Genomic DNA, 12,067 nt, shown 5'->3' with positions numbered 1-12,067 from the left:
CACTGATATTGATATATCTGCTATAAGATAACGTCAGCTGATATATCAGCACAGTTGGTGTATCTGTCTAGCTACTACTACTGTATTTACTTGCAAACTGTTCAAATTTTGGTTGGTCGAAATGGCCCGTCTTTGACATTTTGTCTTCCAGGTACAGGCAGTGTACTATTTGCCACAAACCTTACAGTATACTCCCACAGCTGGTTTGCTCATAACACCTCTAGCGCTAACCACAGAATGTTTCACATCACGTGGTAATCCTTTTTAATCATTGGTCTATAAATTTGACTGGTAGTGATATTTATGAAGAATAAAAGTTAAAATTGTCCCTTTGTACTGTATTTCAAAAGGAAATAATTCTTATAATATATGGTAGACTTAATGTTAAAGCTCTATGAGTTGGATGAGACTATAGTAAAATTTTTACATCCAGGAAAACTTTACACAACAATGAAATATTAATCAACAGCTTGTATATTTTCTATAAAACAATGACTAGGCCTTATAGAACATCTTCTGTATAACGCTGTGTAGATTTTAACACCTTTACACGCAGCCTTGCTTAGGGGGCAAACAGGAATTGTTTGGCCAGGGCAGAATGTGGAAGGAAAGGCTTTCAGATCATAACCACAGCCCCAAAGGAATAAATATACAAAGCACTTCTCGGAAAAGTTCTTCCGTGTACTAAAGCAAATGCAGAACATGTGTGTCAAAACTGTTTTAAATTAAAAAAAAAATACTAATTAAATTTTAGAAAATATGAAGTACTGCATGGTGACTGCCTCCTAGCTATCTGCTTGTCTCTCTAACACATTCTTAATTTGTTTGTGCTCCAGAAATAGTAATTATAACTGTTGATATAGCATCTATAATATATCTGTCTGTCCAAGAAGAGGGACCCCCCCCCTCACCTGGGTTTTTTGGGGGGACCTTCTTACCTTAAATGACCCAAGGGTCTAAGAATAAAGGATGTTGTATTCTGTACAGATTGTAAAGCTACACACACACACACACACACACACATATATATATATATACATACACACACACACACACACACACATATATATCTATATCTATATATATATATATATATATATATATATATATACACAAACACACATATATATATATATCCTTCTTCTCGATGTTGCTGTCGCTTTTTACACACACACATACATATATATCTATATCTATATCTATATCTATCTATCTATGTATATATATATATATATATATATATATATATATATATATATATATATATATAGCAAAACAAACATCAGTTACACACTGTTTTGTTTCTAAAATTTGCTATGAAGTCTTTTTACAACTAAATTAGAACTACATGTGTGAATGTTCAGGCTGATTCTTCAGGTTGTTTATTGCTGACACAGATATAAAGCATGTAAAAAGTGACAGCAACATCGAGAAGAAGGAACACGAGAAGCTCGAAAAATACCAAGGGCTGAAAGAGGAGCTAGAAAAGATGTTGGGAGTAAAGGCAACAGTGGTGCCAGTCATAATTGGAGCACTGGGGGCTGTCACCCACAAACTGGGAGAGTGGCTCCAGCAGATTCCAGGTACAACATCTGAGGTCTCTGTCCAGAAGAGCGCAGTCCTAGGAACAGCTAAGATACTGCGAAGAACCCTCAAACTCCCAGACCTCTGGTAGAGGACCCAAGGAAGGAAGACACACCACCACCCCCATGGGAGGGGGGGTGAGAAAGGGAATTTTTATAATTAAATGTACTTATTATGATTTACCTCTTTTCATCTCTTAGTACAGTTAGTCTGAGAAACTTCTAGGGCCTAAATTATATTGCAGCTTTAGTCATACTGCTTTAGTAAATTGGGCGTGTGTGAGTTTCAATCAAAATTGGCTTGTACACAACTGATCGTTCAAGGGGCAACAAGGAAAGGTTGGTGGCTGTTGGTTGCTATTTCAAGAAATGCACAGGATGAGATATAGTTGTCAGTGTTGTTGCTATTGTTGTTGTTTTTATTGGTCAACAGTAAAGATAAAGACATTCCCAGAGCTCTCATTAAATGTGAAGTTGGACAGGAGGGTCCTGTGTGTATCAAAGTTTCCCTTCTACCTATATAAGGTCAATGACAGAAATGAAACTCTAGTTACTGTATATATGAAGGGAATCCCTTAGTGGTTTGCCTGTGTGGGTGTTTGTGAATGTGAATTTGAATACAATAAATGCTGTGAACAATAGGATTATGAACTGTCAATTTTTGTGATGTCAGGATAAATGTTTTAATAACCAACTTAGATAGGCCTTGATTAATCTAACCCAAAATCAATCCCTGACCTTGAAGTTCCTGATCCAAGATTGAGAATTGTCACTGAGTAAGACCTAAGTCCATACTGTACAATTTAACCTGAGGATATATGCCGATGTAATAACAACCAACAGCGGCCACCAACCGCCTCCAAAAGAGCATAGAAGCTAGTAGCAAATCAGGCTGGATTACCTTCTGGGCAAAGTGGGCAACTGCATCGGGAACCCCGGGAGAACTGAAAGCTGCTGTGTGGCAATTGGTTTGTGGTAATATTTTCAAATGTAACTTTGTTGGATTGTTGGAATATCCATTACCAAAGCAAAATATCATTGGACAATGGACCCTCATATGGGTCCTGCTTTATCACCTCATCTTTTGGGCCCTACATCAAATAATTTTAAGACAATTATTTCAATTAATATGCTTACATGGTGCATGGTCCTAAATTAGTTTGTGTTTAAATAAATGACCACACAGCAAACCTGGGGGCAGGTAATATTCCCGCATAGAAATACTGTACACAGCAGCTCATTTTTTCTCTAGGACCCCATTAGAGGTTAACCCAGCCATGATTGCAGAAGAGACATTGAATTTTGTGCTAAGACATTTTGTAGGAAAAGCACAGGTGTGGATAATAGTGGACCGCCACTGCTTTTCTTACAAGCAAAACGTCTGCTGTTAAAGGCCTATTGACAATTCTTATTCATTCATAACCTACAAGTATTTTTAATTAAAAAGAGACCATTTAAACAACAAAAAGTTATTTTAGAATTAAAAAACCCTTCGATGACACAATTTTAGAAGTCAGTAGATTACAGAAATAGGAACAGAATAGATAAAGCTGACTACATGAGAACTGCCAGATTTGTTTTCTAAAGGAGCCAGCATATCTCAGAAGTTTAGTATCTCACATGATGCTAAACCCTCATTAGAAATGTAGTTGTTGAATGCTTACAAAATAAATCATTGTTTTGTCTGTCTTTGTTAATATAACAAATTACATTGTGGTCAAAGTTCACTGATTGGTACAGCAGAAATACCAATTCATCTTTAATACCTTGAGCATGTGAAAAACCCAACCGAACAGAACAGATGCTGACTTTGCGCCTATCCTACGTAAACAGCGTAAGTAAATTGCATGGGAATCGTGTCACGTGGTACAAGGGTTCGTAGTTGCTGCCTAGTAACCGCGCAAGCATAATCTCGAACAACACATAGACACGAGCAGCAACAGATTGCTATTGCTTCACTTCATGGATTGAGTTACCATAGCCTCTGGAACTATAGCATTCGGTGGCAAAACGGTATGAAACAAGGGTTACCGTTAATTAGCTAGCATGCTCAGATCGAGCCAGCTAGCTAGTATGGGTAACATTGTTTAACAGAGGCGGTGAGCTAACGATAGCTAGCTAGCTGATGTTGCCCTCCTATAACTTAGCCAATGCTTATAACTTCTCTAACGTTATTGTAGCACTTCCCATGTAACTAAGTAGAAGAAACTGCTTGAACAAAGACTAGCAGAACACATGCTGGCTAAGGTTAGATAAGCTAAATTGTTCTGAGCGCTAGCACATTTAAGATAATGTCAATGTTAGCTAACGGTTGAACTCAGCAACGATATCAGTACTTATAGCACTGCTCTAACGTATCACTTCAATGACGTTAAATGTAACCCATATCCCTTTATTATATTCTTTTTGTGTATAGTTTATCTTTCTCAGTGTCTGCACAGTAGCTCCAGCTAAAAGATGCCCCACGGTTCAGATGATGCTCGCAAGAAGTTTATCTTGACTACAACTGGAAACTTTTATGGGCTGAAGCCTTCGTCCTCCCTGGATGACAGCCCAGAGCTCAATAACTTCTTGGACGACGGAAATGAATTTGTCCTGTCCATCAGCAGACATGAAAATGACCTTTACTTGTCAAATAAGGTAACGTTAAGACAACTGTCTGAAGCATCATTACAATGTTCAAGTTTCCTATGGAGCAACATATTCATGTGAAAGGGCTTTGGGCTCATAATTAATAAAAATCATAGCCCTAAACCAATGTTTGATAATTGGTTATAAAAACAAAATCTTCCAAACTAAACCATAAAGTATGATGAATAAGTCATTTCGACAAAGACTATAGAAAGGAGATGCTCTGTGGTACAAGTCAAAGGTATTGGGAGAAATTATAAAATATGTCTCAGGTCATTAAATAAGTAACCAGTAACTTTATTTATGCAACATTTTCAAAAACAAATTAACTGTCATATGTTGACATGACAATGAAACAATGTCCTCTTTTTCTTTTTGAATTCACCAGATTGAAGCATCGGGGGACAGCAGAGAGAAGGTGTTGGTGTTCTTCAAGCTGTATCCAACAGTAATCACAGAGGACAACCTCCACCAGAGCCTCCTTGTGTCGTCCATGCTGGAGTCTCCCATCAACACCCTCTACCAGGCTGTCAGACAGGTCTTTGCGCCTGTGCTGCTCAAGGTGAGCCTGCTTCTGTGAATTAACACATTCCATAGATGAGCTCCTTTGCTATCAAAATTAACCTAATCCAAACACCAAAAAAAGAAGAGAAACCTCAGGGAATTTTAAATGAACTATTGTAAATGAACTATTCTACATACAATATACAACATTACAATATATACTTGAATACTATTTAAAAGTATTTTCTCCGAAAGAGTTTGTTAAAGGATTTAGGGTGCCCAAATATTGGACATAGGACAAGACTACATAGTACAAAGCTTGAGAAAGTTTCTGTCTTTTCTTGTTCTCAAGGATGAGCACTGGCGTTCAGCATTTGACCCTAAGCTGGCAGGCCTGCTGAGTGAGTTGGAGCTGGGCCTGGGCTCAGTGGTCCGCCAGTCTGGAGCACAACCCTCTGCCAAGAAGGCCCGTACAGAAGAAGATGTCCTAGGTATGTACATGCATTTTTCTAGTAAGAGATACACAGGTCAGGGCCATAGTGCCTACAGAATGATCTTAGAGGTGATAGTAGATAGTGCTAATTGGTGAAGAATCTTACAATTGCCTATTAAAGGGAAGTGTTAATGATTCTTGTGTATTACCTTAATTAAAGTGTTCCTTGTGGAAAAGTTAATCCTTATTGCTTGGAGCTGTATTGACATGCTCTATCAGCTAAACTTTAAAGGACAACTACATTTATATATTTATAACTGACCTGTCACTCATTGGGTTAAGAATGTACTGTGCAAGACAAATATCATACATAAAAGTGTACCTTGTGTGCATAATCAGGTAATTTCAGTTTTGCCTATCAGGATGACATGGATTCTCATGACATGTAGGCTACAGCACATATTTGTTGACTTAGTTGCTCGTTGCCTCCGGTGTAACACTGGCACTCAGCTTGCAACCTGCTGTCAATCAAACGCATACACCAATACACCCCTCCTCCTCCTGCATCTCTGATATTCCTCCACATTCCTTTTGTTCTTCCTTTTAATGATAAAAAACTTTTAACAATACCTTTAAAAAAACATGTTGACGTTATTTTTGACTGCAAAATCTGATGAGTAAATGTGATTTCAGTTAAACTTTAATTGTAACTGAGTAGAACCAGGATACATTATGCTTTTCACACTATGTACTTATATTTTCTCTACACTATGCAGGCATCCTTACTCCCAATGATGAGTTCCAGTACTGGGAAGATCTCTCTGAGTCCACAGAGAAGAACAGTGTGAGAGAAAGGGCTACACATTTCACCGAGCAATTTAAACCCATACAAAAGGTACGCATGCACAACTTTATGAATCAGAACTGCCTACATGAAAAAAAGGAAAAATAAAGTGGAATAACTATATTTACTATATATTTTCAAATGTATACAAGGTAGTTGCTAATGAGATTATAATTGTTGAGACATATTAGACTGAACTATAATCTGTTACTGTACTGAGCAGTGGGTTCATAGATAAGTTGGTAAAAGAAAACTGATTCTTTTTATTATTTTAAGTTTGAAAACCCTGAAATTGTGAATATCAACATTGACTTTATTTTACATCCTGTTTTGAACAGTATTTGATAATTGCTATAGAGTCTGATATATCAAATTATAGTGAACAACTGTAACTGGGAGAAAAGAAAATTAAACCAAACTACATATTCCTTTGTGTTTCCACCAGGAGTATTGTGGTCTTGATGGCCTGTCTATGGCTGATGTTGTGGATCTAGTGGAACAGAGCAGAGACACTCTGGATGACGTCTGGCGGCAGACTGATTATGAACCCTATCCAGAAACACGCATGGTCCGACTCATGGATGTTATTGGTGAGACTCTCTCCGAAGCCAAAACCAGGAAACGAAAACAAATATTTGCTGATGTCGTTTTTAAGGGACAGTGTGCGTCACTACTTCTGTTACAGAGATCTTTTTGGTACTGAAAAAATGTACATCTTTTGAGAACTGAAACTGTCACTACAGGAACTCCTCACAACACATACCGTACATGCAGAACATGGGTTGTCAATAGTATGGTAAAATAAAATGGCAATATGCTTAGTATTGCAATGGTTGATTAGTAACATTGAATCAGTACTACTGATTTGCTCATGTGTTAACATTTATTTTGTTTATACATGTAAAAGGTGGAGCCCTGGGAAGATATGTGCAGAGAAAACTGAGTGATCTTAAAATTTTTGAGGAGCCGTTTGTATCCATGAGAGAGAACCTGAGAACGGGTGTTGCAATCTGTGAGCAGTGGGTGGTAGCTTGTGAGCACCTGACTGGACAGGTATGGATGAGAAAAAGTACAAAATGGTTTCAAAAATCAAATCCTTTACTGAAGTTTTTTTTTTTTTTCCACTTCATCAGAAAACTTCACTGACAACCTGTCTTGATCCTTTAAAATAAAAGCTAGAAGGAGATCATCTGTGTCATTGTGATAAACACTGAATCATGTTTAATTGCCTTTTTGTCTCAGGTGTGGAAGAGACATGCTCCTCACCCCTGGAAGGGAAATAAGCACTGTCCACAAACCCTGCATTGTCTTGCAAAAAGATTGGATGAGGTAAGATAGGGTTCTGATCTGATGAAAAACATTTATTCAATAGTGCATATTTCTCATTATTTTCACATGATATTGTGGTACAGTCGGTGCATTCCATTCAGTGCTTAAAATGCATTTGTAAGTATACTTGTGGTTGTCCTGTCCTTGTTTCTGTTTGTTTGTAATGTCAAACATTCAATTGGAATTTCCACTTTCCTACCTACATAATTACCGAAAAGTGAACTTCAAATGGACTGATAAGGAGACTCACCCTTTTATGGCTTTTTCAAGCCTCCTTACTTTTGTAATACTTATACTTATAATGCTATCATACTTTTATATACTATTATACAACATTGTTAAATTTATAGTACTCTTTGTTATGATTTTTAGATGCAAGATGCACCTTATTGATCCATCAAGTAACTCACACACATTTTGCATTCATGACACGTTCGTCTGTACAGATTTAATCTTCCTAACTTTTGTTTTTCATCAAAGGAGTCTTTTGAATGGGACAGCCATATTGACATGTTATGACATGTTTTGTATTGAAATACGGGCTATGAAAGATGGAGATCCTCAATGGCGACAGTACCTTTGATAAACTACCTACCTCTACAGTAGTGTCTGTTGGTATGAATGACAATTTATGTAATGTAAGGATCATTCTCTTGTCATTTCCCTGCACTTCTGCAGGGCTACACTGATCCAGAGACATATAGCCACTGTCACATAAATACAGAAGCCTCTTTTCTCTTTATAATAATAATTTGTATCATTTCCTTTATGGACAGAATATTTGGTGTGGGAACTTTCTGATATCTGCCCTGTCAGCATTTTCGATTGCATGTTTGACATGGACGTTTGTCAGTTTAGCAGGCTTATGGACATTTTATATGGAGATGTGCTATTGTTTAGAATGTTCTACAAAAAAGTTTAGGTGTGACACGCATACCCTTATACACTTATACACAGCATAAGCATCAATTAGTGCTACAGTAGGTCAGTAACAAGTTGTGAGTCATGTTGTTGAATCTTGTGAGCCTAATGAACAAACGCATAAATAAAACAGTGGACATAGATAAAATGTGAATGGACTCTCTCTGTTTATGTCTACCAGGTGGTGACTCTGCGGATGGTCCATGAGAAACTGCTGCGTTTGCTACCAGGAGGAAAGCAGCAGGCTCTGACCTCAGATCGTGTGTTTGAACCCTTCTCTGGACTCAATCCTTTGCACTACAACCCCTACACTGAGGTCAGTTATAGGGGACTGGGTGTATGCATGTGACACTTCCAAATTACCTTGTTCGAGCCTTCCCCATGCCTGTGGTTGGTTGATTGCAATGGCTAAATGGCAGGATAGATTATGAATGTAGGTTCTTAATTGTGTGGCAGCTTTATTTGTTCCAAAATTAACATTTCCAACATTACCTGGATTACTATCCAGGCTGAGAAAAGTTCAATCATGCTTTCTTTCTGGTCAAAGCAGCTAGTAGTAACAAACACCAGCTACAGCAAATTTGTGATTTTTTGCCTACTTCAATTGACTTTGATCCTGTATTTAATCACAGTTTTGTACCTGCAAACAAAGAAAAGCAATAGTGTATAATGTGGACATTCTACACAGTCTTTGGGCAAGGATGAACCTGTTTACTTGTAGTCTGAATTTTTTTTTTTTTGTAGCCGCTTTGGAGATCAGCAATGGCACAGTTTGAGCGTCTAATGGCTCCGTCAGAGCAGGAGGTGGCTGGTAGACTAAAGAGCTACATTGCTGATGTACAGGACAATCCGCAACAGGTAGTGAAACATACTACTTCAGCTCAGGTTGTAAATACTGTGTGTGTGTGTGTATGTTGATTTAGGAACTTACCTTATGTGCCTGTGTGTGTGTGTTCCTTTTCTAGCTCTTGCACTTTTTTCAAAAGCACAAAGAGTTGATTAGACGTCCCACCATCAGCAAAGTGCTACAGACAGAGAGAGAGACCCTACTGGCCAGACTGCTGGACTACAACAGGGGTACATTATTATGTCTCAAAGCAGCTTGTTATTGTGTTTTGTGTGGAAAATCAGAATACCTAAATGTAAAATAATGTGTTACATTGACAGAAAAATCTCTTGTCTGCAACAAATAGCTTTGTAACGGAAAGTCAGTGTGAGTATCATGAAACATTGATGTTCTCTGTCTTTGACCCCTCCCTACTGCATTGATTTTCTTAGGCCTGAAGACTGACTTTGAGAGTCGTTGCCATGGAGGACCTGGAGAAAAGTCTGGGCCACTCATTGGCAGGAACCTCCCTGAGGTGGTCAACAAAATTGTCTGGGTCCGACAGCTGATACACAAGGTAACTGAGTGTGTGTCTACATATGTTCACACACACACATAGTATATGTCATTGTTTACCAAATAGCACAAACTTTCTGGTCCTCATGTTTAAGAGAAGGTTTCACAATTGTTGTTTACAGTTGTTGTATAATATATATTTTTTTCTTTGGTATTCATGTGCTTGCATCAGATGGAGGATTCTGTCCGCATTGCTGAGGCTTTGCTTTCAGACCTGTCAGGGTTCAAAGGGTTCCTGCATTTCTGTGATGATCTGCTGGAAGTTTTGAGGGCGTATGAACAGGAACAGTTCGAGGACTGGTCAAGAGATATACTCTCTGGACTGGCTGACCCAAAGTCAGGAATCAGGTTGGACACACTGAACACTGTGACCTCAGCTAACAAGACAAAGGCTCAGAGCAACACTATGATTAAGAATTGAATTGCACTGAAAGCAATTAGATCATTAATATGTCAGCATTGGAGAGACTAGCCAGAAAAGTGATGCTACAGTGTTTTGGATAGTAATGTGAACAATTTCTTCCATAAGCTCATAAGAATGTTTACTGCTGTTTTCCACAGTTTTTCTTCTCCATATTTCTCATCACCTTATTTAGCACGTTGATCACAGCATGTAATGTTTGAAATACATCCTGTATTTCTCCAGTGTGACTGTCTTTCTCTTTAGTCTCCAGGCCAGTAACCGAGTGATGGACCTGGACCATGTGGATGGCAGGCTAAAGATCCAGTACTCAGACAGACTGGTCAGTCTGCTCAGGGAGGTCAGGCAGCTTTCTGCCCTTGGCTTTCCGATTCCTGCCAAGATACAACAGGCTGCTAATACTGCAGACAAATTCTACAGACAGGCCATTGTCCTGAAACAGGTGAGAGTGAGAGTCTAGACACACCCATGCACACACAAACTAACATTTTCTTTCCTCATTTATTTATTAATGTCTGCCTCATTATTTCTGTTATAATTTGTCTCACTCTCATTACGTAACAAAGTGTTACTGTGTTGTAGGTGGCCCATTTCTACAACACCATTGACCAGCAGATGATTCCCTCTCAGAGACCTATGATGCTTGGTCTTGCCCTGGCCTTTGAACAGGTTATTAAGGTACTGCCCACAGCTGGAAATTATTGTTCTTACTTTCTATGCCTTGCACGTTAATGTTACAGAACATGTTGTTATAATTATTACTATTTTTTATAAAAGTGTAATATTATAAAAAGGGAATGGGGACTTAAAGATTTTCCAGTGCTTAACTTTTCTTGTGTGTACTAACCATACAAAAGAAAGAAGTATGACCCTTTTTTTTTTTATAGTTCAAAGAAAAGTATAGTTCCTGAAATTTCTTCAGCACAAAAACATCTTGTGAAAAATGAAACTAACTTTAAATAGAAGGTCGGTTTCCAGGAAGTTTGAGGCTGGTAGTGTATAAAAGCCTATTAGCACCTATGAATTGCACCTGGGCAATATACTACCTTGAACTGTAGATAACCTCTTTTCTTTTCTTTCTCAGAATCCTCGTTCTCAGTCAAAGGAATCGGGCGGTAAATTGCAGATCACCTGGGACAACCCAAAAGAGTTGGAAGTTTACATTGCCAAGCTGCAGTCTGCAGCTGAGAAACTCTCCACCGAGAACAGGAAGCTACGCAAATGGCACACTGACTTCATCGACAAGGTTGTAGCTTGTCCTGATGTTTTAATCACGGTTATTTTATGAAATAAATGATAATAGAGGAAGTGAGCGCTGGGACTGTAATTTGAATCCTTTGTTGTTTGCACATTTCTACGGAACTTTAGGTTATTTACATAACCCCAGCTCTCTGAGTAATATGCGTGGGATATCTCACTATGGAATGCACGCATTGCCGCAGCCCTTAGAAGCATTCACCTCATTACACCAATCCTGATTGGCTGGTGAATGTGTTCTTCCGCATCAGGTAGTGCCATTTACCTTTAACCAAATCATGCGGATGACACAGTCTCATTCAAGATAAGCACTTTCTCTCACTCACTCAAGCAAGAAGGATTGTCTGGTGAGACATCTCACTTATTACTCAGAGAACAGGGGTTATGTAAATAACCTAAGTTCTCTTTCATAATATTCATTTCGATGTCTCACTGTGGGATGTGGTAGCTCCCGTATTGCCTGGCAAGTTTATCTAGCGTCCACCAACCCACAGGGATAGCTGCTCTGTTCCAGTTAGGACTCCAGGACTGTGTATGCCACACACGGGGCAGAGACGTCTAGCATATAGAAACGGACAAAAGTGAGAGGCGTGGACCAATTTGCTGCAGCACAAATGTCCTGAACAGAAACTCCCCTGAATAAGGCCCAGGATGTCCGAGCTGGGGAGAGGAGAACTTGTGTGCTGCTCTCATCTCCATCCCAAGAAGTGGTGAAGGTCTTGGGCTTCGCAGCCTGGGTAAG

General features: G+C 38.7%; 1 protein-coding gene across 5 annotated transcripts in view; it reads left to right on the top strand.

Annotated features, from left to right (window-relative positions):
• Positions 1 to 3,423: 3,423 nt before the first annotated feature.
• The window catches only part of LOC122983601 (cytoplasmic dynein 2 heavy chain 1), a 126,984-nt gene continuing 118,340 nt past the window's right edge, over positions 3,424 to 12,067 (top strand). For 2 of the 5 annotated variants that reach the window (XM_044353523.1, XM_044353519.1), the window contains exons 1-16: positions 3,446 to 3,596; positions 4,000 to 4,223; positions 4,603 to 4,776; positions 5,071 to 5,209; positions 5,928 to 6,046; positions 6,441 to 6,585; positions 6,903 to 7,048; positions 7,238 to 7,324; positions 8,427 to 8,561; positions 8,990 to 9,103; positions 9,211 to 9,322; positions 9,524 to 9,648; positions 9,820 to 9,995; positions 10,315 to 10,510; positions 10,651 to 10,746; positions 11,153 to 11,314. In XM_044353523.1, the coding sequence (XP_044209458.1) occupies positions 4,041 to 4,223; positions 4,603 to 4,776; positions 5,071 to 5,209; positions 5,928 to 6,046; positions 6,441 to 6,585; positions 6,903 to 7,048; positions 7,238 to 7,324; positions 8,427 to 8,561; positions 8,990 to 9,103; positions 9,211 to 9,322; positions 9,524 to 9,648; positions 9,820 to 9,995; positions 10,315 to 10,510; positions 10,651 to 10,746; positions 11,153 to 11,314 (2,109 nt within the window). In that variant the 5' untranslated portion in view covers positions 3,446 to 3,596; positions 4,000 to 4,040. Of the gene's footprint in view, positions 3,597 to 3,649; positions 3,831 to 3,999; positions 4,224 to 4,602; positions 4,777 to 5,070; positions 5,210 to 5,927; positions 6,047 to 6,440; positions 6,586 to 6,902; positions 7,049 to 7,237; positions 7,325 to 8,426; positions 8,562 to 8,989; positions 9,104 to 9,210; positions 9,323 to 9,523; positions 9,649 to 9,819; positions 9,996 to 10,314; positions 10,511 to 10,650; positions 10,747 to 11,152; positions 11,315 to 12,067 lie in introns of those variants that run through there. The other 3 variants (XM_044353525.1, XM_044353522.1, XM_044353520.1) reach the window with 3 other exon arrangements.

The sequence above is a fragment of the Thunnus albacares genome, chromosome 6 (genome assembly GCF_914725855.1).
Source record: "Thunnus albacares chromosome 6, fThuAlb1.1, whole genome shotgun sequence".
In the NCBI taxonomy this organism is placed as follows: domain Eukaryota; kingdom Metazoa; phylum Chordata; class Actinopteri; order Scombriformes; family Scombridae; genus Thunnus; species Thunnus albacares.
This window is presented reverse-complemented; position numbering and strand designations above follow the sequence as displayed.